Source organism: Heliangelus exortis, chromosome 22, assembly GCF_036169615.1.
Source record: "Heliangelus exortis chromosome 22, bHelExo1.hap1, whole genome shotgun sequence".
Lineage (NCBI taxonomy): Eukaryota > Metazoa > Chordata > Aves > Apodiformes > Trochilidae > Heliangelus > Heliangelus exortis.
The window spans coordinates 4,038,715-4,066,668 of NC_092443.1; the positions used below are offsets into that span (position 1 = coordinate 4,038,715).

The following is a 27,954-nucleotide window of genomic DNA, read 5'->3' on the forward strand; positions in this document are numbered from 1 at the left end:
TTTATCCTTTCAACCCTTTATTAAAAGGACCTGTTCAGAGATGCACATCAATGCAATAGAAGAGGGGACCTGGGCAGTGGATCTCAGCTGCCTGTGAGACTGCCTTTTCCCCATGGGACACAGCCCCCAGAGGCTGTGTGATTGCCTCCTCTCAACCCAAGGCACCCCACACACACATCATTTGCTGCCTGTTCCACTGCTGAATTTGCCTGGCAGTACCACAGTTTGACAGCAGATCACCTTCCCAGCTTGCGTGCAAGAAATAGTCTTTTCCTCTTAAAGCTGGAGTCAGGCCATCATCCAGCCCCTTCCTAGGGGCTGACCCACCTTGGTGGTGCTGGGTGGGTGCTGTACCACCCTGCCTACAGCTTTCACATCCAGTCCATGGGGCAGGCAGCCCCAAGCAGCATTATGCCAGCAAACCAGGGCTGTGATAACAAGCAAGGCACTCAGCCGAGGCCTCCAGGAGCATCAGGAAGGCCACCTCCAAGGGACCCAAGATGGCACAAACACAACTGAACAGCACAAGTGCTTGTCTGGACACACTTGAGGCACAGCTGAATGCAAAACCTTGTGTGGTTTAGTGAGCCTCTGCTCAGGAAAAATGCATCAACAGAAATGATCAAGAGGGGCACTTGTAAGTATGCAGAGTCTGTAAAACTGTGTTCTCCTGGTTTTACAAGCTTTGGCTGCTCCAGCCAGGACAAGGCTTGAGCACACTCTACAACTGCTTCTACTTCCCTGGTGAGCCAGCCCTCCCACTTCCAGCCATTGGTCTCCTGCATCTCTGGCAGCTCCTCAGCCACCAGCTCTGCTCCAGAGGATGCTGCAGAAGTGCTGGGACAAACGGGACCCCCAGTGCCACGTGGGAACACACGACAAGCTTCCTATTGCTGCCTTGAGGCAGCACCACTTTCACCCACCCAGGAAAGAGCTAGCAGCACAGGGGGGGCCTGGAGAGTCCAGGAGCCAGGTCGGGACTCACAGGACCCTCTCCAGCACTAATGGCCTCAAGAGGACCGCCCAGTTGTGGGACTGGTAGGATGCACAACACTCAACTCTTCCCAGCATATCAAAGCCCAGCACCAAAAAAAGTCCATGGAGAGGTAATGAGAAGGGCAGCAAGCGACCTCTGCTGAGGAGGGAATGGAGCAGCAGCTGGCGAGGTATGGAACGCGGAGGAGATCCCGGGAACAAAAGCACGCACACCAGAAAACACCAAAGCGCAGATTTCCCATGGCACCGCAACACTCGCGCCGCCTGAGCCTGCCCAGTGCTGGCCCGGGACACCCAGATGCAGGAACACGGACCTCCAGCCAGCAGGCACCCACACTGCCTTCTCCTGGCTCCCTCTTTGCTAACCCCGGCCTCGGCAGGGTCCGACGTGCCTGGAGGTTGGAGCAGGATCTCCCTGTCCTCATCTGCAGCACGATCGTGGTCAACTTCTTCATCCTGCTCAGAACCTGTTGCTCAGAGAAGTGACCGTGCCTCATGCCAAGTATCACCCAAGCACCGGTGCCCTTCCCCTCGCTGGGAAGCGGAGCTGCTCTCGATGTTTCAAAAGAATCTCTATCTGTCCCCTTTAAATTTGTCAATTTTTGACAGACAGCCACCCTCGCAGAGTTCCAGGCAGGCATTTCACTCCAGACCATGCCCAAAACTAAAAAGGTGCAACTGGGAGACGGTGCAGTTACCAGCATCTCCAGACATGCCACAGCCACGTCTGGGCAAAAAGAAAACAACCCCGAACAAACAAGGAGAAAATAAAACCCAACAAACCCTAAAGCATTGAAATTCCGTCCCTGTAAGTATATAAACATACATAAAACTTCTCAAGGAGAGCTGACTGCAGCCCCTGGGAGCGGTTCTGCTCTCTCCACATAACTTTACGCACAGACACATGCAGCAGGGAGCGTGTGCTCAGCTACAAAGGAAGAAACTGCACATTGATCCAGCTCCGGGCTCCAGCCCTGCGCTGAAGGGGCGGCTGCCGGGAGCGGGGTGACCCTCGAGCTGGAGGGGGGTGGGGGGAAGTTACCCCCAAACCCTCTCTCCCCCTTTTCCACCCTTTCACCCCATCTCACAAGCCGAGCCGAGCCTGGCAGAAGCAGAAGGGATCCTGTACACAACTTTTTCAAACTGCCAGGCAGAAGAATCCCAGTCTTTCCAAGGGAGTGTCGGTAAATCATCATTACATCCGACAACGCAACCAGAGGGATTAACCCTTTGCTAGTCCCCAGGAAAATAACAACAACCACCACCATCAATTTTAACAATGAAAATAGTAAAAGCTGGGCCTGGCTGTGTGAAGAAGACGACGGGCAGGGTGCGTGCTGAGACTTCTTATATACATATGTAGAGAAAGCAGGATTTGTGCACGCCTGGGTCTACGGAGCACATGAAGAACATGCCACCACGCACCCGCCTGCCTCTGGCCGTGCCCCAGCCCTTCCCCTGGCTCTCCTGCTTCCCGGAGGACTGCGGCGGCGATCTCCAGGTACTCGTGTCCCCACGTCCCCGCGGGACAGGCTCAGCGAGCAGCACGTCCACCCCATGGTCCCAGGAGGGGCTGGGGAAACCTCCCCCCATCCCCTGTCCGTGCCCAGGACGGGTGTAGGTGTGGGAGTGGGAGCGGGGAGGTGGAATCGCCCGTTCCTGCATCTCGCGTGGGTGCAACATCGGCTCCCACTCCCCCGGATCTGTTCCCGGGCTGGGAGCTCCTTTCCCCGGTGTGTGAGAATAGGGGAGGGAGAGGGGGTGGGGGGGGGGGGGGGGGGTGTATGTGTGCTCCTCCTGCCCTTCCCGGCCCCGAGCCCCCCACTCTCACCCTCTTCCCGCACACTCCAGCCCCATTCTCCCCCCTCCCCCCCCCCCCCCTTTCTGTCTCCAGCGTGGCCTCCCTTCTCCCAGTTCATTCTCCTCTCCAGCCCAGGAGTTTTCACATTATCCCCTGGCAGAAGGAATGTCTTCCCCCTCCCCATCCCCAGCCACCCGGGAGCGGGGCTCCCCTCCCGGGCCGGCTTTTCCCCTCCCGCAGCCCTCCCGGGATCCCCGGGCCCCCCCATCCCCTCCCGGGATGCCCTTCCCCGGAGCCGGGAGGAATCGGACTTTGTACTCACCCCCTGCCTCCTGCTGTAGCTCTGAGTCTGGAGACCGGCTCTGATTCCGGCTCCATCACGTTTAGTGCATTGTCTCTTTCGGGCAATTTTTGCGGCAATCCATCAGAAAAAGGGGGACAGGCCGGTTTGTGGGTACATCCTTCCCAGGAGCTCAGCTCTCTGCCTCTCTAAGGGGCTCAGCTGTGTCAAAGGCACCCCCTGGCCCGGACGGCTCACTCCTTCCTCCTTCTCTTCTGGGTCCTTTTGCTTACACAGATCTTTTAATCCCATTTAACTCCCTCTCGGCAGACTGCAATTACCTTGGGAAAAAGGAGAGAGAACAGAAAGTACACGCTAGGAAGCCAGGCTGAACCATGCTCGCTGGATTTCTTGCCTCTTTTTTTTTTTTTTTTTTTTTTCCCCCTCCTTATTAATAGTACAATTTCTGTGATCTCTGATTTCCAAAGTCCTTGATTTAAAGTGTTTGGTTTTGGTTTTTTTTTTCTCTTAGCTGTTACTTTTTGTTGTTGGTTGGTGGTTATAATTATTATTTTTATTTGCAGTGCAGATGTGCCTCCCACCCCCCCACCCCCAGGATCTCTCCTCTGGACTTAGAGAGAAGAGGAAAAGGCAGATTTTGAGAAATGAAAATTATTTAAGGATGTCCCTGCCGCCTCTCTCTGCTGCCCTCCTCTGTAATACCGAAGCACTTACAAAAAATAATACAAAGTAAATAAATAATTAAAAATAAATAAAAAAAGAAACTCTTTCGGCCAGAAGAGCTGCAGAGAAGCAACCGGAGACCCTTGGGAGGCAGCGGAGGATGGGCACAGGCCCCTGGGCTGGGGGAGGCTGCTGATGGAGGTGGGTGCCGGGCTGCACTCACCTGCCGGGGGGGGCCAGGAGCCTCTGCCCACCTCTCGCCCCACCTCCCCGAGGCTGGTGAAGAACCCGCGTTACAAAGTACCTGCCACGGCTTCTCCTTGGGCTCAGCGCTTGGCCGAGGCGGCCGGGAGCCAGTGGAGGGGGGGTCAGGCTGGCGGGAGGAAAGCCCCCCTACCCCTGCTCCCACATCTCCAGACCCCCACCACACACACTCCCTCCCACCATCAAGTGATGGCAGCTGGACCCCCGCAGGGCAGAGGAGGGGGAATGAGTTTTCTTGTGCAAGGTCCACCAGAGCAGGACAGATCCCAAGCCCCCTCAGCCAGTTCTGCCGGGAGAGGGGACTTGGGTGTGAGTAAAACCTGCAGCCCCGTGCCCCCTCCTCCTTTTTGCTCCTGCAAATCCCACCGAGCTGGGACTCAGCTACCGTGCACACCCCAGGGTGACCAGCAAGTCCCTCTTGTCAACACCAGGACACAGCAAACCGGGATTCCCTCAGGTGGGTGAGGGCAGCCCATCACCCCGAGCCCTCCCACTTCCTCCCTGCACCCTGGGTGCCCCCTGGGCCCTGCTCCCTTAACCCTCGCACATCATCTCTGCCTTGGGCACTTACTTTGCAGCGAGGGGAGAGGCTGTGCAGAGTCTCCTCACAGCCCCACGTTCACCAGCATTCATTTATCTCAGCAGCTTAGAGCAATTTCTACTTCTTATGAAACGATAATAATTAAGAAAAAAGCAAAAGAAGCAAGGAAAAAACACATAAAACCCCAAGCCCCTTCCCTCCCCTCCTTCCCCTTCAGTCTCCAGGTGTCTCTTGCGCTGGGGGCCAGCGAGCCCCTGCCAGGCTGAGGGGCCCTGAGCAAACCAAGGCTCTCTGGCAAGGCTGAGGTTCCCCCAAATTCAACAAATAATCCTTCCACAGGTCTCCCTCGGGCCGTCGCTCCAATCGTGAGTCATGGATGCTGCAGGGATCCAGGAGAGAAGAGAGCTTGGGACAGGGCGCTGGGAGGGACATGGATGTAAAAGAGGTGGAAATTATAAGGCTGCCCTTGTCCTTTTAAATAGCTGCAGCCAGGGGACTCCGCTGGCTGGGGTGCCCCAGGTATCCGGTTTCAGCAAACATCAGCTAATGAGCAGAGATCCAGCCTCCGAGGGGCAGGTTCAGGGCTGCTCTGCAGGCACTGGGAGGCAGGGGTCAAGGGATGGAGCAGGGATGAAGCTGAAGGAGGGAGAGAAGAGCTGTGGGTGAAGAGCTACGTGCTCACTGCTGCTCCAGGCTGCAGCTCCTCGAGCTGTGAGGTCTGCAGGGCAAAGGACAGGTCCTGCAGGGTGCTGAGCATCCAGCACAGGGCTGGGCAAATAGAGCCATCTCATCATCTTCTTCACAAAGCCAGGGGGGCTGCATCATCCCCAGGGATAGGGGGAAGACTGTGCAAAGCTAAAGCACCTCAAACCTGGGTATAGGCACTAAACTTAAAACATTCCCCATGAAACAAATACAGTCACAAACAGGATCGACTGTCACAAACATCGACCCACTAAGTACCTGAACCTGAAACTAGAGTGGAATGATGTTACCCTCTGAGCAGAAAATTCAAGGATTTACTGGTCTGACTCAGAAATGCAGATTTTACTTAAAAAACTGACCTTAGAATGTGGCCAAAAATTAAAGTTTCCACCATAAATCAGAGTTCCTGTATGCATAACGTCCTCTGTTACTGTGCATGCTGAGGACTTCTTTAATACATATATTTGAGTTAGTTGTTGCTTGCCAGGACTGGGCTTTTGCATCTCCCAGTTTCTATAGGCATAAGATTTCATTCATACTTTTGCTCAGAAGCATCTGTAGTTTGCTGCTTTGCTTGCTATCATAGATGAAACTTTAAGTGACAAAAATTTGAAATAAGTAGTGTTATAACTGGAATAGATAACCAACAGCCTCACAGTCCACTGTCCTCAAGAAAACCTTCTCAGAAGAGTGCAGCTAAGTTACACATCCAAAAATTTGTACAAAGCTCAGATGCACAGACAAACCTGCCTCAAAACTCTCTGAAGGCTGAGGAGTCCAGATGACCCATCCAGACCAGCTTTGAGGGTTGGGGCTTTAGGGACAAAAAGACACAGAGCTTGTCAGAGATCACAGAAAATCTCCATTTGTCTAAGCTATTTTTCTCCCAGCTGTTCTTTCTGTGTTTCTCAGTCATGCATTCCTTACTGAGAAACATATCCTAGCCAAGCCTAAGTGTTTAAGATAAAGCTTTGATCTATTAAAGAAACACTTTGCAAAGGAGTGTGTGAAAATTCCAGTGCTGTTGAATACACCTTGTATCCTCCTGCTCTTTTCTACCTTTTCTCTCTTCCAAAAGCAGCAAGTATTTAGTAATCTTCCTTCCCTTCAAGAAATCCTGCTCTTCCCAGAAAAGAACAAGGCCCTGACTTCCCAGAGCAAGGGACAGAGAAGAAAGAAAAAATGATTGTATGTGAATGGGATGTGCTTGGGTAGCTGTTAAGGACTGGAAATGTTTCAGGTCCACAGCACTGCACTGAGGACCACCGTAAAACATGCTTAAAGTCCCATCCTCAAATACTCTGCACATACTTAACTTTGTTCAGATGAATGCTTTCAAATCAAACACATGCATAAAAGCTTTGCTAGAATGGAGACATAAATGTAGCCCAGCAGTAGGAAAAAGGGAATTAGTTTAAAACAAAAGGAAACCCGACATAGCTGAAGCCAAAACCAGTGCCAAGTGAATTCAGGTTCAAAAATTAGACCTCATTCTTCAAAAAGAGAAAAGCCACAACATATGATCTGAATAGAAATATATTTAGCAGATTTATTTTTCTTCCCTTCCATATTTAAATAGAAGCCATTTTAAAACACTAAATAAACTGAAGTAAATCACTACAGCAGTGAAATTAAAAAAAGAAGAAGAAGAAAAAAAAAATGGAATGGACTGTTCTAGTTTAATTAGCCAAAATAAGAAAAGTACAGGGGAGGAGAAAATACCACTGCACGCCACACAACACTGGGAACAGAACACTTGCTTTTGACAAAATGCATCTCCAAAAAAGCAGCATGTCATTACTCCCTGAATAAATACAACATTTAAAATATTCATCTGTATTTAGCCAGTTTCCAGAAGGATCAGTACCCACCTCTCCTCAGGATCCTGACCTCGGTTAAGCATCAAGGCTCTTATTAATATCGTTTTGTCTCTTTGCTCCTCTTGGAAAACCAAGCATGAAGGCATCTAGGAGCCACGGCCAGGACTCCTTACAGCTGCACTTCATGACTCACAGTGCCCAACTTCAAGGACCAGAGGAATCCCAGACACTAACCTGGGCTTGCCCTCCCAGTTTGGCTTGGCCTGAAGGACAGCACTGAATTACAGTTCAATCATTTTTACCTTCACACAAGTCTCCTGAATTGCTCCCTGCCCCCAGAACTCACAAGGAATTACAGGGATCCATTTGGATATATTTAGATAAATACCCTATTCAGGTTTAAAACCGTGGCATGAGCAGGCAGAAGGCACTGGTGGTGTGAAACCGGAGGCACCACAAAAACTTGTGGGAGGGATCAAACAAACATGTGAAGGAGAGGTGGGATAAAGGGCCTTTCACTGCCCTCCGGGCTAGGGACCAGCACCCAGGCTAGATCAGGAGTATTTAAACTTGGTACCTGGCTCAGCATTGCTGGAGACACAGGGACAAGGGAACCACCCTGTGGGAAGTGCCACTGCCATGAAGGGGGCAGTGGTCCCTGCAGTCACAGGAGGACACAGATGTGTCCGTGTGGTATGGCCCAAAACCATCTATCACATGGAGCAGGGCTCTTGGAGATGGCTGGAGATGCCTGTAAACCCAGGAGGACTGGAGGATTAACCATCCATGGAAACAGGATTCCTCCCCAGCCCATGCACAGGGGATGTAATCTGGGCAATGAAATGGGTGGGACTGGGTGTGCCAGGCTGTGCCAGGCTCTTAACTCCTGGGGACATCTTGTGGGGGTGACCCAGCACCTGTGGTGCAAATGCCATCAGCAGGAAGACACCAGAGAGCTGCAGGCAGAGGGCCTGGTGCTGAGCCCTGGCTGGCAGAGCAACACTGAAACATTTGCACCGAGGCGACCATTTCTGTCCCTTCTTGTTCACTCTGAGAGCAGCCCAGTCCCTCTGTCCTTACATGCTCCACACTTCCTTGTGATGCTCTCCCAGGTATGTAATTCCCTGCATCACCTTTCTCTCCAGATCCTGCATTTAATGTGACTGCACTGACACTTCTCACACTTGTGAGCTTCTTTTGAATGACTGGCACTAGTGCAAGCCCCAGAACAAAGTCCTCACAACCCTGTAGGGACCTGGTCATATCATAGAATCATAGAATTAGCCGGGTTGGAAGGGACCTCAGAGATCATCTAGTCCAACCCTTGACGCACCGGAGCAGTTGCTAGACCATGGCACTGAGTGCCACATCCAGTCTTTTTTTAAATGTCTCCAGGGACGGAGAATCTACCACCTCACCGGGCAGTCCATTCCATAGCCTAATCACCCTCTCCGTGAAGAAAGAATCCTGCTGATGAACTTCATCTGGGTGCTAATAATCCTCTCCACCTATGGCAAAGTTAAAAATTCCATGAAGGCAGAAGCTGGCCCAGCTGGGGCCCAGTTAGCTGATGCTCCTATTTGCTTTCCCTTTCTAGGGACACCCATCACTGCAAGAACAGGAGCTATGGGCTGAGGAAGCAGAACGTTCATTTCTGATTTCAAGTCTGGTGCTGTTTAACAGCTATTTTGTGATACAAAAGCTAATGTGGGTTATGTTTCTTGTTCCCAGTGTGCTATGGAGAGTATTAGTGATATTGGAGGTGTACAGAAAGTTCAAAAATATCACAGAGACAACCAACTTACTGCCCAGTGCTTTTTTTTCCCCTTTCCACAGCCTTTTTGACAAACCCTATCCCACCCCGTGCCACAGGCTAGTGGTGACATGTTTGAACTTCTGCAGCCTTTTGATGTAAAATGTTTTAAATTCTTTTCAAGAACAGTAAAGTCTTTTGTCTCTGAACCTGTGCCGTGGGGATGCCATGTCTGGCACAGACTGATCTTTCTGTGCTTTCCAGCTATACCATATCACACCAGGCTGCCTGGCCAGAGAGGTAGGAATGGCTGTTAATGATTAAACACAGCCTTTTTCCTTTGGAATGAAAGGAAACACAATGCAGCAATACAAGTCCAAGCCCACCCTTCCCAAGAAAATGCTGCCTGCTGATTATAACCCTGTCATACCCTCCTATTTAGATATTTAAGTAACTACACTATTACAGGCTGGCTGCAAAGCAAATTGTTTAGCTGATGTTACAAGCAAGAAGCATAAGCCACCATGAAGTAAAGGATTGGCATGCTTTGATGGGGGGATACTACAGCTCCTAGATTCTGATTTTCCTATTTAAGATATCTGTCAAAAGCTGCCTGGCTGTGCTAGCATCCTTTTATTTTCTTTCTTTGCTTATCTGTTCCTAGGGTGGATTCAGTCTATCCCTGCTTCAGGATCTATTCAGTCACTGGTACTACCAGAAAATACAAAATCTCCCACTGGGCTGCTCCACATGGAGCAGTATTTCTTCCATCCTGGAGGTTTGCTAGTTAAACACAGTAATGCATCAGCAAGCACAAGTGTTCTTCCCACTGCTGTGCCAAAGGGCCCTGTTTGGTTGGTGGAGACAAACCTGTCCTATCCTGGGTGAGTGCAGGTAACTGGATCTTTCTCTAAAGAAACAGCACATCTTTTCTTCATGAAACAGAACCACCCTGAGAGTGCCTGTTCCCAGGGCAAAGATGGACATGGCACCAGTACATAAAAGCACACAGTGAGCTAAGTAATTTCCTGCATATTAAGGACAGCTGCCACTGTGATTGCTACCAAACCAGCCTGTTACGAGGGCAGGAAGCAGAAACCATGGTGTACAATTTAAGTCTGAATTCTGCAAGCCCTCCCTCCACAACACTTAAAATTCTAGGCAGTCCTGCCCACTTCTAGTGTGGTCTCTCAGCTTCCTGGGTGTCCCAGTGTCACTGACACACAGGGGGATCAGTGCTTGTGCCCGAACCCCTGCACATGCAACAAACAGAAATAAGTGCCAGATCTTGGCCTTCAAGAGAGCAGGGTACAGGGAAAATGCCTGGGACAAAGATTTTGTGCAAGACAGAATCTAAAACTGGGTCAGATTCTGAATAGTTTCGGTGAGGAGGGAAGAGGAAGAGCAGTTTAGAAAACCTTAAATTAACTTTTTGGCATCACCAACATTTAAGGAGATACTATTTAAAACATAAACAAAATAAATGGTTTTTACAAATAAAGCAAAATGTTGTTCAGTTGGGGTTTTTTTCACATTTCAAAAGCAGGAACAGCAGTTTCAGCTGCTGGAGGAAAGATAACCCTGGGAACTGGTGTTGGGTGGGCCTGGGGGAACAGTTTACAGGTAAAAAGGAAGTAATACTTGTCTTGTGTCAGGAAGAAACTGAAGTGAAAATGGCAAGTCCCAGCCAAAAAGGAAGGAAGGGCAAGACTAGACAGAAGTGCAATTAACATCTTTTGGGATCCACCCTGCACTGGCCTCATTAGTGACACCAAAAAACTTCTCTAGCAGTGACAAGGATGAGATACCCCTTGCAGTGCACACACCTGTATGTTAAGCAAAAGCTTGTACTCCACTAAGTCTGAGGTATCAACACCAAAACAACTGTGATTTGATTTGTGTAATCTGAGAGTACCTTTAAGGTACAAACCAAGCATAACAGGGAAGTGCTTAACCTAATCTAAGCTACAATGTGCTATGACTGTTTCCTTTAGCAACTGTGTTCAGCTATTCTTGCAAGCAGTTGTTCTGATGAAAAGTGATGTGGCTGGTGAGTGAGAAAGAAGTTACCTCATTTCTTCACAGCTGTTTGGTCCTGGATGTCTGTGCCTGAAGCAGTCAGCTCCTCTCTGCCTGGAGGCAGCAGTGTCCAGCACCACACTAACCTAGATCTCAACAGAGCTCAGTTTTAGTTTTCACTGTTCCAGTGACCTGCAGGGTGACCTGAAGCAACTTAAACCATTGCTTTTGTGCCATTATTTTCTTGTCTCTAGAGTGAAGCTTGTGATATAGATCATATGTGTAAAGTGGTTCAAGACCTTCAAACATAAAGCCCTGCCAGTGAACTGTTACTACTTTAGTCTGCAGTTGGCAGCAGCCTCTCCTGCAGGAGAAAGTTAATCTCTTTCCCAACCAGCTTTTATATCCACCACAACGTGCCATCGTCCAGATGCACAGATCATTAGAGATCCTGCCATTTTATCTGGCTGTAAAGTTCTGTGTAAAAAAACACCCTGCTCATTAAACACACAATTCAAATACATCTTCTGGAGTACAGTAGACAATCCCTAGCCCTTTATCTGCACTGACTGAGATGCAATCTGTGCCACTTAGAGCAGCACAATACTTGATTTCTTCATACTTCTCTTGAATTGTTAACACAGAAAGCAGAAACTCAGCCCATTTTCACAGAGAGGTTCTCTTCTGACACACTCAGTACACTAACTGAGAGTATACAAATCTGCTTCAAAGCTAATAGGTTTTTTTTTCTTCCAGCAAACACACTTCTTCACAGCTGCACACTCTCACTCTTTTTCCACTTCAATAGCAATAGTATTTGGTAAAGCTCTCCAAACTGGAGCCACTGCAGAAAGACTGTATTTACTGATGTTTGGGTAAGAACTAATAAGAGACCTGGTTGTGTCTCTTCCTCCAGGTTAAAAAAAAAAAAAAAATTAAAAAAAAATCAAGTCAATATTTATACAACCACTGGTGAAATAAATCCCCTCCTCCCCAGAGAAGAGGGAAATAAAATGAACTGATTGAAATGAGTTTCATGGAAGGGAACTGTGTTTGCTTGTTTGTTTCCAGAGCTTGGGAGATGTTTGGTTGCTTTTTAAAAAATTTTATTGTGATTTGAATGCAACTGTACTGCACAGAGTGCATCAAAGCAGCTTCACAGTGGCACCTTTCATCAAGGACCAAAAGCTCAGGAGCCCTTGGAGGCTGCTAGACCCACTGCTGGACCTGATGGATGCAAGGCTCAGGTCTGTCAGGGCTGGATCACCTCCATTCCCACCAAACACCCTCTCAGGATGCACTCAGCTCACCCCTGATGGGGCCAAACTTGCCAAGCAAGAAGCAGTTATCATTCCAGGGAGTTAGATACAGTATAAACAATTTAATCAGCATTGTTCTACCTCTCCCAGCATGGAGATCCTATCCAAAGACTGTCAGGAAAAACTCACATTGACTTTTCAAGCCTCCAGAATATGCTCTGGTTTCACCAGAGCTTCTTGCTTGCATAGACCCATGGCTAACTCCTGCCTGCTGGTGCACAGTTCCTTTGAAAAGGAAAGATCTGTCAGGAACAGAGCTGCTCTGTGCCAAACTGCTTTGCTGGTCTTCTCCCTCCACACACAACACACCTCTCAGCTTTGCCTATTCCATGGGAGTCATAAATCCCTTTTACTGAGGACATAATCAGAGCATCAGGGACTCCGATCCCATAACGTGTCTCTTGAAGGTAATTTCTCTCTGCTAAAGACAAATAAATTCCCCTGAACTACACACCTGAACTCAACCCCCCACAGCTCTGCAGTGCTTGAGTTTCCACTGTGAGCTACCTCATGGCAGCCAACTGGAGCATTATGTGTGCTCTGCACTGGTCATCAGGATGGAACTAGAAGCCTTCAGTTAGGGTTTTCCTATCAAAGGTATCTATTATTCAGTTCTACAGAATGAAGTCACTATTTCTATTCTTACTGTTTAAAAAAAAATAATTCTAAATCCTTTTGCATTAGATACATGAAGTTTTTAGAGGAAGAATCAATGGGATGCATTTTACTAAGTTTCCAGAACATTGCTGTCTGTGTGAGCTGCTCTATAGCAGGCAGCATGTCTCTGCCTTCCTAACATGGCTTAGCAGGACTTAAACTGCCAATCTTTGCCTTGATGTAAACTCAGAGTGCCCCTGGCTGCATCCCCTGGCATCCCCCATTCACCATGGAGAGACCTCGGAGCAGGTTTGTACATATTGCAAACAGAAATAAACACAGAAACACTGCCAACACTCAACCTCTCCATGCTTAAATAAGTAAACGAGCCATTGTACAGACTAAATCAACACCTTTTTAAGCCTGCTTCCCATTTGCCATTCCCCCAAAGTCTGTGGGGTTGAAGAACCCTCTCACTGGCAAGGGTTAGTTCAGGGTCAAGTTCTATGCTCCAAAAACCTAGGAAGAAATACTGTTTGTTTACTCTCAGATTTCTCAGAAAACAGTAAAACCTCTCTTCATATGGAACATCTTATTTGTGTGTCATCAGCAAACATTTCCACTGGCAAAGGCCCTGTGCTTCAGCATTTGCTTCATACATAACTGAGATCTATGCTTTATCTGTATCATCTCCCTCACAGCTGCCCTGAACACCTGCCTTTTCCCTCTTATATTACTTCTCTCTGCCATTTCTTTATGATGAGCTAACCTTATACTATTTCTCATTTAGATTACAAAGGGCAACCTTTAATCTCATCCCATTGCTCAGCATATCTTGAGATGCTCTTCTCTGAACTACTCTGTGGCTCTTTTCCTACAAAATACCCCATTCAGCACCAAAACCAGACCAAAAGTGACTGCAAGACTTGTATTAAATCAGCAGAATGGAATAAATGAGACTATATAATATTTTACTTCTTCAAAGCCTTGAATAAGCAACAGTATTTTGTTAATATTCTTGTTGCTGGATACACCCCTGGCAGGGAGCAGGTACAGTATTTTCTGGTGATGCTGCTGAAGCTCCCAGGCCAACCCAGCTGGCAAATGGCTGACATTGCCTCAGTTATTAATTGATGTGGGGAATGTGGCTCTCACCTTTGCCTTCCTCAAAATAACACACACAAGCCACCCAAACCAGGCAGCCCCATCAAATGCCTGGTGAGCAGGTCCTTAGTACAAAAAACACTTTGATGCCCCTAACTTGCCTTTCATCATAGCACCCTAAAAGCACTTTGCAATTATTAATATAATCTCTAATTCACCACCCACCCACACAGCTCTCCCTAATTCAGCAGCTGGATGCACAGAAAATCCCAGATACACAGAGGTGCAATTTGGAGAGGTGCCTGAGCACTCGTGCATTCCCCAGCCATCCCAGGGAGCTGTACTTACCACCCCAACTTCAGAAAATAAAATCAGCCTATTAGTAACTTGTCCCATCCTGATCACAGTGAGTAGCAAAGTGAGGAGGAGAGCCCAGAAATCTGGCCCCACCATGCCACAAATCCACAGAGCCTTCCCTCAACACCATTGCACTTGGTAAGCATTACAAACCATGCTTGTCCTACGTATTTGGTCAGCAAAGGGATCTTTGTGGAGGAAATAAAGTTTCTCTGTACTCATCAGCCCTTCCTCCTGAGCTGGGTTTTTTTAGTTTTTTCCTGACATGCCATTATTAAACAACAGGAACAAACTGGTTTCTGGGTAAAACTCACCCCAAAGTAGCTGGAAGATAGCAAGAAATGCCAAGCTTTCTATTTTCCTCCTCCTTTAAAGAAGCAATAACACTGAATTAAAATATTTATAAAAGGTAGCGATCAGCATTTTAGAGCTTTGATTTTTTAAATTTAATTTCTTTTTTAGTCCAAAGACCACCATCTCCCCAGCAATACTAGGAGGGGACTACACTGAAAATTATAGATTCCAGAGTCTGCAAGAGAACCACATACATTTAATTATAGTTACTGCCATACCAAACACCCACTGAAAGCTTCATCTTCCCTTGACCAAAAACAACCAAAGTGAAGGTAGCAAGCTGAAGACATCAACCAGCCTAAAGTAGGGACAGTTCAGTGCACTGTCAGGTGAAGATGTGCCTTGCTCACCTCCTGTCATAACCTAGAGACACAGTTGGGGCAGTGACTGCTCTCATCCCACCAGCAGTACCCATCTTGTTTGTTTGGGGTGGGTTTTATCCCCCCCCTGGGTTCCAGCTGCATAAGTGATGCTTTCCAGGGGGTCTTTCTCCCAAAAGAGGACTGAAATTGCTCCTGTCTCTGCTGTGAGATTCAATACCTGTGTTCTGCTCCATGAACACACACTGCACCCATTCTGTGGGCATACAGCCCATCCTCCTGGTGCCCAAGTCAGCAGGGTTGGAGGGAAGCAGCCTTTAGCTGCACAAAAGCTTTGCAGATAGGGTGCAGCACTCCTGGGAATTAGCAGAAGTCTGGAGTGGTCCCCCCCAGCCCAACCCAGTTTACTTTCAGTCTACAGCTGGCAGATCCTGAAGGAATGGTGCTCGTGCTGCCTTTTGGGCAGATTTCATGCCACCAACAGCTGCAGTCACATCAAAGGCTGTGTGTCTACAGTGATGATAAAAGGGTTAGAGAAGGTGAAGCCCTGGCTGGGGCGTTCCCAGGGAGCCCAAGGAGGCCTCAGTGTATCAACCTTTCTGGAGGGATCCTGGTCCAAGAGCATTGCCATGTGTTACTGGCTTAGCACCCTGCTAATGGACCCATCAGCCCCACAGCTCATGGTGATTTATAACCTGTTTTACTGCACTGCTCATGCAGAGCCCCTCAGACTGTGAACACAACCTTGTGATGACCTCAGAAAGGCAGAAAGGAGCCTGATTAACCAGGAAGACAAATACAGGCAGCAGCAAGAACCTGGCCATTATCAGAGGCAAAGAGTGATAGAGAGCTGGGGAGACAAAACCACCCAGACAAGCATTCTCATTCATTTTCATTTCATCAGCATGGGAAGTCCCCCTCTGTGTCCCCACAAACCACGAGATGTTTTCTGAGGGGATGGGGAAGGCTGTTCAATCTGGGCTACATTAGCCCCAAGGCCCTGCATGCTTGCCACCTTCAGCTGCAGTCATGTAGCCATGTTTGGGCAGTGGTTCCCAGCACTCTTCACAAATAACAACAGGCTGGACCACAAAGCCCTCATTTAGACTGGAGCGAGTGTATTCATGCCAAAACCCACAACGAAGCTTTTAGGACCTGTAGGAGTATAGAGCTAACCACAGGAACACAGCTTGCAGACTCACACCCAGCACTCTGCACCTCTCCCGTGAGCCTGATGGGACCACGTACAAAAAGACCAAGGGCTGGATGCACCCACTGGATGCTCAGAGGACGTGGCTATGGGGGAAAGCAGGTTCAGCCAGGCTTAACATAGTCTTGGGTGTTTTCCAGCACCCAGAAAGTCCCCATGCTTGCATTTTTTCCATCGAGGGACACTGCCTTTGCCTCGTGCACTGTACAGCAAGAATGTTCCCTACACAGCTCCAGCACTGGTTCCCTCCCACCCAGCAGCCTGTGGTTTTCCACACCGTATCTGTTTTATGCAGCGGTGTTCACTTGACAGGCTTTGATGGGAGCTGTTCCCCAGCCAATGCACATGGTGGACAAAAAGCTTTTGTAAGAAGGGAAAGGTCTTAATTAACCCTTTTCTGCAGTGAACTTCATGGCATGTACATCCAGTAAATTTGTCACTTAACAGCATGGCCCAGTGCCCAGCATATCCCCTCACTGACACATTATTTGATTCACAGGTGACGTCTGCAACCCCGGACAACCCAGAGGCTGCAGTAAAGCTTCTAAAGAAAGGAGACAGTTTGGGGCAGTGCAGAGACCTTCCCAGGAGAAGTGTGGTACCAGCACCTAGGTACATGGTGACAGCAATGCTTTGTACACTCATTTACAAGAGCAATCAAAGAATTGTCCTTAAATCTGGAACAGAGGAAGTAAATGGAAGTAAATTTTAAAAGAGCTAAAACTGAATGGACTGTTATTGAAAACAGCAGTGTTACACTTAGTTGTTTCTCATCTCTTATGCACCAGCTTTAGTCCACTGAATAGCTACAGAATTCACTGGCGTTATTCCTAATTTTAGAATTATTTGGGAGAAGAGGGGACAAAGGCAAGCAAACAAAGCTAATTGCCTTCAGTGTTTTGTTTATCTGGTTTTTGTTCAGCCAAACAAAGAGGACGTTCAGGTCCAAGCTGACTGTGGAGCCACAGAACTCTTTTGCTCGGCTGGTCTGTTTAAAAACAGTTTGCAATTTTGGCATCCAGCATCTTCAACTTCCACTAGTGAGTACTTTCTTATCTCCATCTGGTCACTATAGAAACTCTGGTGACTTCAGCCACTCTTACTACAGACAAATTAACCTTGCAAAGGCCCTCCAAAAAAAGCAGGAAGTCCTCCAGGAGCCAATCCCTTGGTCATAAAAAGAACATCATCAGTCAGAGGTTAATCACTGCATGTTATTTTCAATGCAAAAGTCCAAGCAGGAAAACCCCCAATTTTAATTACAAAGCTGTGCATCCTCACCCATCCACACCAACCTGCTTTTTGTTCTTTGTGCCAGAGAAGAACACACAGGGCAGAAATGTAAATAATATGGCCTGCTAGGCAGGGAGAGAGAGCATGCTGCTGGCAACAAGCAGCAGAACATGGGCTACACAAACCATAACCAACCAGTTCTGCCAGCTTTGGTGGCTTTCCCTGCACCAGTCAGCATCTAAGATTTCCCAGTGCAGTTTTGAGTGAGGCAGCAGGATTCTCAGGCATCAAGCAGAGGAGTAAAGCAAGGAAGTGAGTCTGGAGGGGCAAATCCAACCTGTTGTGTTTTCTAGTCAGGGGCAGAAGACCTGGTTGAACACAGACATGCCATATTTTCTAGCTACCCAATTCTTTTTCAGAGTGGATCCACAAGGAGTAAGGGCAAGTGAGAAACAAGGAGAAGCCAAACAAGTTTGGGAGGGACACTCACAAAACTGTGCAAGTTTCAAAAGTTTCTCTTTTCAAGTGTCCTTCACTTTCCTTGTGTCAGGGAGGGAGCACAGAGGAACCAGGTCACTGAATCTGAGGAAAAGTCAAACAAGCAAATCTCAGCTGAAACCCCTGAGGTTAGGATGTCATGATCCTGTTCCAAAGGGGAGAGTCTCTGCTATGCTAGAAGGAAATGTGAGCAAGATGAGCTCTAAATAAACTAAAGGGGTGGAACACATTCATGTACTGCCCAACTTGCTTTCCAAATAACAAGGAAAATGAGAAATAAAAATCAGGTGGAGGAGGTTGAATAACTAAGCCACCATTTTGCACTGGGATGAAAAGCAGAAGGGGAAAAGAGAGCAGCAGCCCACTCCAAAGTCATGTTGGACACAGCCCATTTTGACAACGCTTTTGGGTCTTTTGTTATTTGTAAAACTCTTAAAATGCAGCTTTCCTTAGCATAATGGAAACAAAACTCTTACTCTCAGTTTGTAAACACAGATGGAGGCTAACATGCTAAAGCCAAAGATTGTGAAAATGACTGGTTTGAGGTGCTTCTACCTTAGTAACTCTACTTGTGACCCAAGAACAAAGCCCCTTGTTTCAACACCTTGATTCTCCAAAACCACTCTGCACCCACAAATTCCCCTATACGTGAGAGAATTTTCTATTCTAAGACTTTTCCTGTGTTTTCTATTCCTCACCATTTTTTTTCTTCTGATTGTAAAAAATTGACAGACACTAAGCCTAATTTTAATAATCTTATGACACAAGATTTCTCATTTTTCTCCTACATGCAGTAGGCACAAAAGTTTGGCTCAAGCTGACTGTCATTTCCAATATTGTTGCCAAGGTGCTGATCTCTCCCCTCCTTACAAATTACCCCCCCAGAACAACAGCGTGCTCCCCCTGGTTTGACTGGGATGGTGTGAAGATGACAACTGCCCTGATAAATGCCTTGGCTGGGTTTGGAATATCCCAACTCCCTCCTGGCTTTCTGCCTCCCTTTAGCCACCAGACAAACACAGGCTCTGGAACGAAAGAGACTTTCACACAAAGCAGCAAATCCAGCTCAATTTTCCACATTCTGTACTTCCTCCTGCCAGCCTGTGGTGCTACCACAGGACCTCACATGCTGGATGCACTGCTCCTCCCAGGCCCTCTGATCCTGACCCTCACCAAACACAGCATGAAGATGAAACTAACAGAATTTCACACTGCTCAGTTCTGGGACATCAGAGCACACTCTGATCAGCTCAAACAACATCCAAGGTTTCACCTCAGACCATCAGCTGGTCTCACTTTCTGCATTTCAGCCTGATTTGACCCAGGTGTTTCCTCCATACAAGGCCTGGCAGTTGCAGGATCTGCAAGTTTCATTCTGGTTCGAGCACCCCAGAGCAAGCACTGACAAGGATTTACTGGAGTGCAGGGATCATAATGGCTGTCAAGAGACATTCACAATGGATTTGGGAGACTCCAAATAGCACTTACACCTTCTTCCTGGACTTGCAAAATAACCATGGTTGCTTTAACACATGCCTCTTCCTTACTTCTGCATCCTCGTGTTAACTCTTTTTTCTGTTATATACATTTTTCCCAACATCCTTTAAACTGTAATAGATTTTATTTAACATCCTCTTGTACCATACACATCAGCAGAAGTTATTAGTTTCCTTAAGACATGTGTATGCATAAAGCAAAGTTTATCCCCTCTATATTCTACCAAAAGAAGCCTGGTCCTGTCCAACCTCCTATTATTCGACACGTTATAGAAACTCCAGGCACCCAACTGGGGCCTTCATTGTGCTCAAGCTGGACGAGTGCAAAGAAAATGTTCCCAGCACTAAAGACTCCACAGTTGAAGTTTTGAAGAAAAAGGGGAAAAAGAGCCCCAAGGGGACACTAACCCCAGATCACATAAGCCCCAAATTTGACATCCTACCTTGCTTATGGATGAAGCAAGCTTAGAAACAACCTGGGATTTTGATGAGCTGAGCAAGCCTTGCCCAGCACATTTTCTTTTTAGTGCACTGAGCTGAAAGAAACACTCATTATAACTTTCTCAGGCCACTCAAGAGTATCATATCACAGCGACCATTCCCTGTTTTAACATCATTAGGCTGTATGCATGCAAGTCTGGCGGGCTTTACACACATCAGCCATGTGCAGGAGATAATGAGTTACCACAAATTTGCCAATTTATTTTTGGAAAGTGTCTGACAGAAGCTGATAGTTCTAGCTTTGACCCACTGTCCCAGAGAAAACCTTATTCACAGTTGCCAGAGTATTTAAATAACACCACCAGAAAAAAAAAAAAGAAAAAAAGAAAAGAAAAAAAAGAAAAAAAAAGGGGTACTAAAATATAAACCTAGAATTCATTCCACCACCACAAAAAATCAATGCTGTGGACATGAGAGGGAGAAGCACTGGTGCTGTGGACAGCAAGCCCTAAAGCTGTAGATATTAACTGCACCTTCCCTCCAGAGCTTGTGACAGGGCTTTTGGCTTCACCACAGGTTCATTTACTGTGGGGACAAGCATGAAGTTCATCTATGCTTCCTTGCCCATTACACATTCCTCCCCCCCCTGTTCCAAATTAATGAGAGTTTCAGCTCACTCAGCAGAAATTAAATGGGTCTGCTTTTAAAAAAGGGCAATTAGGAACCTCTGCTTTTGCTGGGCTTCTCATGTGCCAGGTGAGAACAATAGTGAGAGAGCTGAGAGGTAGGGTTGTAAGGTTACAGGAGCCTCCAGCGTCCAACTTGTACAGCTAGTAAAGTTCTCACTGGCAAGTGAGAGGATTCCTTCCCCACATGATACTTTCTCCAGGCTCCTTTACCTTGTGCAGAAACTCCTCAGCAGTAGTGGGAAAGCAGAAATCCCTATCTGTGTGCACCAGGGAGAAAGAAGAGGGGGGAGGCTCCCTGCATGGGAACCCCCACTGCCAGGCTCCTGTCCCTGCCTGCAGCTCTGTCACCCCTGGGGTATGCTGTTTGCTTATCTGTTTGCTCAGGCCTTTCCTGATCAAAGCAGCAAAAGCTCTTTTCATTCTTGGAGCAGGGGAGGAAAGAGCTACTAGTCCTGCCAGAGTTGCTCACCAAGGCAATTCATCTTTTGTGTATGGAGTTTCTAGAGTTGCTGTGTTGAAGACATCTGGAAGTGTGTGACATTACTGAAGGACAGGCTATTGCAGGTGTGGAAGCAGCACAGTCCAGAGAGTAGAAAGGGGAGAAGATGGGGAGACAGCCAGGATGTCCATCTAGGTTTCCACTTTAGAAATGCAGAACACCATATTTCTAATAGAAGAACACAGGGGAGTTGAAAAAGGTGTCTGGCAATTTTGAGAGTTAATATGCAATTTTGGAAACCAACTGAAAAATTTAGACAATAATTCAATCCAGTGGGAAATACCAGGTTACTTATGAGTATTTTGAAGCCCTTATGTGACGGCAGAAACTATTTTACTCTGCTACGAGAACATCATAGGAGAATCACTTGGATGCTTCACTCTTATTCCCATAAATCTATTTTCTTCCTTAAATTGTAAAAAAAAATAAACCTGTCTTTAATTATAAAGGATTGTCTCTTGTTAGTGTAACAGCTGGTGCTGAACTTCTCATGAACTAAAAAGGATTCAAACATTGGCTGGAGAAAAAAAAGCAAAGTGCCTTGAAAAAGCTGTTTTAATGGTGCTACCTTTATACTTCATTATTTCAGTAGACTTCAGTTGATCCTCCAAAGGGAAGTGTCTTAGGATTCCTCCTTTATTCCCTAGAAAAAAGTAACAAGAAATGTTCTCACCTTGTTAGGACCCGATCTGAGTTCCCTGCAGCCACCCCCTGACAGAGCCAGACCCTGCCCTGCTGGGGGGCAGGAGGAAGCCAGAAGGACAGAAAGGCTCTCTGGTCTTAATGGATAATTAATGCTTTAGCCATGGGTGCCCCCTTGTGACTTGGTTAGTAATTAAGCACAGCCGACATGGCACATCTGAATCTGCTGGGGACCTCTTTGAGCCGCCCACAGAAGACACTCCTGAGGAAAACGCAAATCCCCGCGTCCTCCATGACCTCCCTCCCACACCCACCTCAAACCCAGGGGCAGGAGGCGGCTGCAAGGGGAGCAGAGGGGCATTCTGCTCCTCAGCCCCGGTTGCTAACACTGCCTGTCTCAGCTGCCATGTAGCCCACCTGGAAAAGAAAATGGCCACCTCACCTGGCCACAGACCACGGGGTCCCGGCAAGTGGAGGAAGAGCCACCAGGCTCGACCAAGCACCTGCCATGAGGCAGGCAATGCCTTCCCTGTCAGACAAGTGTCCGTGAAATGAGAATTTGAACATCCTCAAATGCTGGTCTTGCTTCCAGCAGAGGAATCAGAGCAACCTTTGTCCAAGTCCCCCTCAGGCAGTCCAAGATGTGGAACACAAGCGACAACGCCGAGGCTCAGGGCTGCCTAGCCAGGAGGCCATCACGATGGCGGCACAGGGCTCCAAGCCGGGCTTAGTCACACACCCCCATCCTAACACGACACCCACCTGAGCCCAGCAAGGCTTGACAGCACTCACAGCCAGCACAGAAGGTGTTTTTTTGGAAGATCAGTCATGTTTCAAAGCTCTGCTCGCAGGTAAGGGCTGAGGCGCTGCCCGCTTGGATGTGCCCTGTGGGGAGCGGCCGCAGAAAATGGCGCCAAGCAGAGAGCTCCCTGACCCCCAGAGCTGTACAACAGCCCTGCTGCCCACGGGCTTCCCCCCAGGGCTACAGCCATAGCCATGCCCACCAGGAGATTAACTGATCCTCCCACTGTGTCCCCCCAGGAACAGTTCTGTGTGAGCAGACACCGGGCTGTCTCCAGGCACAAACCTCCACTGCTGAGGTGATGCAGAAGGGGTCTGACGCCATGAGGCGTTTTCTCTCCTAACAAAGCGTCAGCTTGCCGAGTGCCCCTCTATGGGGACATTTCCCACATTTCAACTCCCCTTTTCCTCAGCCCACCTGTTTGCTTGGTCTTCACTTGCTGTCTCTCTGTCTTCGTAGGAAAAGTTGAGCATCCAGTGTGACACGTGTGATGCCCACATCCAGTGAGCATCGTGTGACACGACTGATGGGACAGGTCAGGGTGCAGATGGTTCCCGTCCACCCCCAGCCCCTCACAGGGCAGAGGCTGCGCTCAGCGCTGCAGTCCTCACAGCACCACTGCTCTAAGCCTCTGGCATTTTGGCACAACTAAAGATGGATTTTTCCATCTCCACTTCTTGGCAGCTGGTTGCCTGGGGCTATTTGTCTCCATTCTGAAATTTCTGCTGCTGAAGGGCCAGTACTTGCACCTCTAATTTGCTTCACTTTTGAATATCAGAGCAGAAAGGCTCAGTCACACTGTGCCTCTGAATCCAACAACAGGCACTTCAGTACTGAGCCTCAGTCAATACTTTAATGGGCGTAATTTTCTAGCTTTTGATCAAAATATCTTTGGACCAGTACATCTTCAAATATTGCCGCTGGCCTTTGAAAATAAGCAGAAAGAACAAGATAACCTCTGTGAGACTTCACTCACTGTAATCTGTAGCCAAATCTACACCACCTCTCCTTAGCCCAGCCTGGTATGTGAGAGCTGAGCAAAGCTGAATGGGAAATGGTTCCCTAACAATGTAAATCCAACCTCTCAATCTGCCTTTTATCATTTTAGGAAAGCATGGCAGTTCTTTCTTAGAAAATATCAATGGATGTTTTGTCTCTGAAACCCCTCCACAGGATGGAAATTCAACATTTAAGATTTGAAGTCCAGGCTGAATTTCACTGTCACTAATCACTGAAGTAGTCTAGTTTTGGTACTTCAATGAAGGGTGACAAAGATATAAAACCTCTTAAAAACCCCTAAACTATTCCCCTTCTGTTGAAATCCATCAGTACAGAGAAATCGGAGAAACAGGGATTTTTAGATTGCTTTTATAATTCATTCAGTATTAAGCAAATAGGCTTCCTTCAAGTCATTGCTAGAAAAATTAGGATTGCTTTAAGAGTAACTTACAAAGATGAACTCTATCAAATGCTGAGTTTAAAATGTAGTTAGTTCTGTCTTTCATCACCAAAATTATTGGATGTGTACATGATGTGTAGATGGTTTTAGCTGCTATAAGACTTGGCAGAACCTCAGCCAGCTTCATTGCTTTGGTGCCAAAGGTACAACAAGAATTTTTGGAAAAGTAATTTCAAGATCGTATCAGTCAGCACTGCCATCATATAGGGTGGCTGCTTTCCATAAGCATTTGTTCAAGTAAAACTGTCTTAGTCACATCAAATTAAAGCAAAGCTGAAAAACTGCTTCTCTTTCAGAAATGTGGAAATACCAAAGGAAGATTTTTAGTAGTTTGCACCACGTCTGTAGCACACTCAGGCTGCTCTTGCAGCCAACACTGGTGCTGAGAACAGACAATACTCAGGGTACCAGAAAGCCCCAAGTATTTCATGATGAGCCAAAACTCTCTCATCACTTTTCCAAGTTTGTTTCAGAAGAATCCTGAAATGAAGGTAACATTGTAGGGTGCAAATGCTACAGAAAACTTCCTGAGTTTGCTTCAACTTTTCCTTCTTCAGGAAGTACTTAGAGTTGGGCAAGACTCACAAATACCTCTGGTAGACCTAAAGTGAACAGCTTTTAGCATGTAAATTATTCATCTAGAACTCTTTGCCCAGTACTGAAGTTATACATCTTCAGAGTCATTTTTCACAGCACAGGGGGGGCTGCAGCTAGGCAGAAATGTCTGTGGTGGGAATATTTACTACTTACCTAAAAAGCTTTAGACCTGCATTAGCAGTGAGATCATTTACCTACTGCTTTTGCTTGAGCTTAGAGTCAGTTCCTGAGTCAAAGCTGATGCCTGAAGCTCAAGAAATGTTGTTGGGCTAAAATATCCAGAAGTCATGGTTGTTTGCATCTCTCTCCTGTTTGGTGAGGACATCAAAGCCACTCAGCAAGTCTACATCACAGGTTCCTCTTCCACAAAGGAAGCAAACCTTGTGGCATTTGCTATTACTCTCCAGAAGAGCAGCATCAGATCAGGAAACTGTGGTATCAAAGGGGTGACAGAATTGTTCACACATTAACAGTTAAGTATTTTGAAGCCATTTGGGAGATGTACACACAGATTTCTGTTCCTCATTAAAATTAATGAAAGGTTTGTATTTGAATGCTTATGCTGCCTCAGAAACCTCAGTCATTATGGTTCAGAAGTTGTCTCTGTCATGCAAAACCTCCGAGGATGATTTACAAAGTTGTACATAAGTTTGTTATTATATTTCTAGTCACAATTATTATTTAAGGTTAAATTGCGTATTGGAAAAAGAAAAAAAAAAAAGAAAATTAAAGAAAAGGCTTCAGGACAGATTGATGGAACAGAGTGAATAAGAGGGAGTACAGTATTTTAGGGCCTGAAGCTTCAGTAGCATATGGGCATAAAAAGCAAAGAGCTAAAGCAGCTGGACTGAGCATGGAAGCAGACAGAGACAGCAGGGACTCTTCAGATCTGAATGTTCAGATTTTGTTTTAAAATTCACAAAGCCAAGAAAAAAAAAAATGAAAGAATAGCAGCAGGAATAGCACAGCAAGCCCCTCATGCTCAGGGACAGAAAGCACACCTCCCAAGGTTTCTATTAACCTTGAATTTTAACACATACAAACCCCATTCCTCTCTCTCGAAATTTCATAGTAATTGTTTCACTGGCTCAGCTGCCAAAAGCTCCTGCTTTGCACCAAGCTTCTGCTTTCAGCAGCACTGCAGAGTGGAACATGAGTGAAATGAATATTAAGCAGAGTCAGGCTCCAAAGATTGCCATTACCTAATCCTGTACCATTACACAAATTTATTTGTTAGGAATATTCCAAGGTTTTGGGAAACAGCTCACAGTGTTCCTGCAGCCCACCACGAACACTGCCTTTATCCATCGTGGAACCACACTTAAACTCCTACATGGAAAAGACAGGGAATTACAGTGAACCTCAGAAATGTTGAGGAAAGATTCCTTCAACCTCTGAAAAGACTGGCTTATGTTATTACAATTCCCTGGAAATTGCTACGTAGTCATCACTAGAGCATAAAATTTCATCAGAAGCCTCTGAAACATTCCTGCATATATATTCCAGGAGGAGTTTAAAAAAGCCTCATATGCACAGAGGATCACAGAAAACCTATTATCCATCTACAGCATCAGAGCATTGATCTGTCAACACAGACCTTTTTAGAGAGTATTGCAGCTCTAAATGGATTTTTGATTAGCCATGTTGTTTAAAATGACCACAAACTTTTACAGCAAACATCAGGCTGCCAGGCAAAGGGTCAGTCCCAAGGCTCAGCCCAGCTTCACAAAATTCTTCCACTGGTTCTGGGCTGAAGTTCAAGTGAACCTCTCAGATGGGGAGATGGGTTTAAGTTTAAAATTGGCAACCCTGCCTGATTTTATCAAATGTCTCATGATGCTTGGCATATTGCTTCAAACCCCAGCTCTTGGAATCTTGTGCAAGAAATTAAAGTTCTGTTTAAAAAACCCCAAACCTCTATTCCATGTAAGCATTCTGCAAACCTGAGACATGAGTCCTAGAGACCTTCAGAAGTCAGAAGGAAAGAACTATACATGACGTCTCATTTAAGACTCCCTAGCACCGGGAAGTATATTTATGACTTTTTTTAAACATCTGGTATTAATAGTGTGTTTCTGGAATCATGACATGAAAATTTTCTTGCAGAACTGTGACTTTAACTTGTTTGTTTTGCAGTTTTGGATATATTAATTCAAAGAAAAATGCAAAAGTAGAGAAAGGGAAATGAAACAGCAGTGAACATTCAAATGTATTTTAAACCAGAATGAACTATTTCCTCTCTAAAACAAACCACTGCACTTATTCTGCTGTAGGTTTTGGAGGTTTTTTTTCCCTACAAAAGACTATGGGTTAGTCAAGATAGTTCTAGAGGCTGCAGGTCAGTCAGGACAAGGTAAGCTGTGCAGGGCATAGAGCAGGACCTTTGAGTAAATCCATCTCTAAGTCCTAGTCAATGATCTGCTTTAAAACTGCAGATTTACTCCAGATAATCCCACAAAATCTGCCTCAGCAACCATACCTGAAGCCAATTTATGAACAGTGAGTACAATTTAGGGTCCAACAGAGCTATACCTGTGATCTCTTTTTGGCTTCTCTAATACTATTTACTTTCCAGCACTGGTATTATCTTTCTCTTTTCATCCTTCACATCTCCCCCTCCCTCCTTGCTCCTGCACAGTAGCTCTTTTCATCTGCTCTCAATCGGTGCTGCTCTACCTAATTAATAGAGGACTTAACAAGTGCACTTTCTAATTAAAGTAAATAAGCCCATGCTTGGAACAGTGGCTTGCAGTGTTACCCAGCACTCCTCCTTCAGGAACAGGATATTATGGGCTCCACCTCCTCTGTGCCAAATTAATGCATTAAACTAATAGAGCAGAAAAAAAAAAAAAAAAAAAAGTCTCTTAAAAGTATAGTTTAGAAAAATCATTCTAAAACATAAAGTAATTCTCAGCCTTGAATCTCTGAAGCTAATGAAATCTCCAATGTTTGGCAGCTTTAGGAAGAGGGTGGGGGGGAATAGATCTAGATTTCAAACCCAAACTCCCATTTGGTGCTTCCAGTGCTCTTGCTGGAGATGACAGTACATGGGTGGGGAGGAGGCTGGAGGAAAAGGAAAGGGAACAGCATCATAGAGGGATATTTCTCTTACCTCCTACTGTGCCTAAATGACTAAGTCTGTCCCTTAATAATACCCAATATTAATGCTGCTCTCCTTCAGAGTCTCCTTCTCCTGTGCCACAAACCTGAGATGAAGATTTAGAGGGGCTCTTTGGAAAACTCCCATCTGTCCTCACCCTTGTTCCAAATCCAAAATCACACACAGGTCTCCACCTCTGTTATTAAACTGATGAGGATGTCCCTTAATGTACTCAAATGACTCATAATTGATGCATTTTAAAGAAAACTGATTACTGCATTACACCCCTTCCTCCCACTAGGTTAATCAGGGGCATTCACCATCTCTCTCATGTAAAAAGTCAGACTGCAGAAACTGTTTTGCAAAAGCTGTCG

General features: G+C 46.5%; 1 protein-coding gene across 2 annotated transcripts in view; it reads right to left on the bottom strand.

Moving 5' to 3' along the window:
- COL27A1 (collagen type XXVII alpha 1 chain) overlaps window positions 1-4,745 on the bottom strand; it is a 143,700-nt gene extending 138,955 nt beyond the window's left edge. Inside the window, exons 1-2 of one of the 2 annotated variants that reach the window (XM_071766087.1) lie at window positions 4,597-4,745; window positions 3,120-3,418 (exon numbers count right to left, since the gene is read on the bottom strand). In XM_071766087.1, the coding sequence (XP_071622188.1) occupies window positions 3,120-3,175 (56 nt within the window). In that variant the 5' untranslated portion in view covers window positions 3,176-3,418; window positions 4,597-4,745. Of the gene's footprint in view, window positions 1-3,119; window positions 3,709-4,596 lie in introns of those variants that run through there. The other variant, XM_071766088.1, reaches the window with a different exon arrangement.
- Window positions 4,746-27,954: the final 23,209 nt, after the last annotated feature.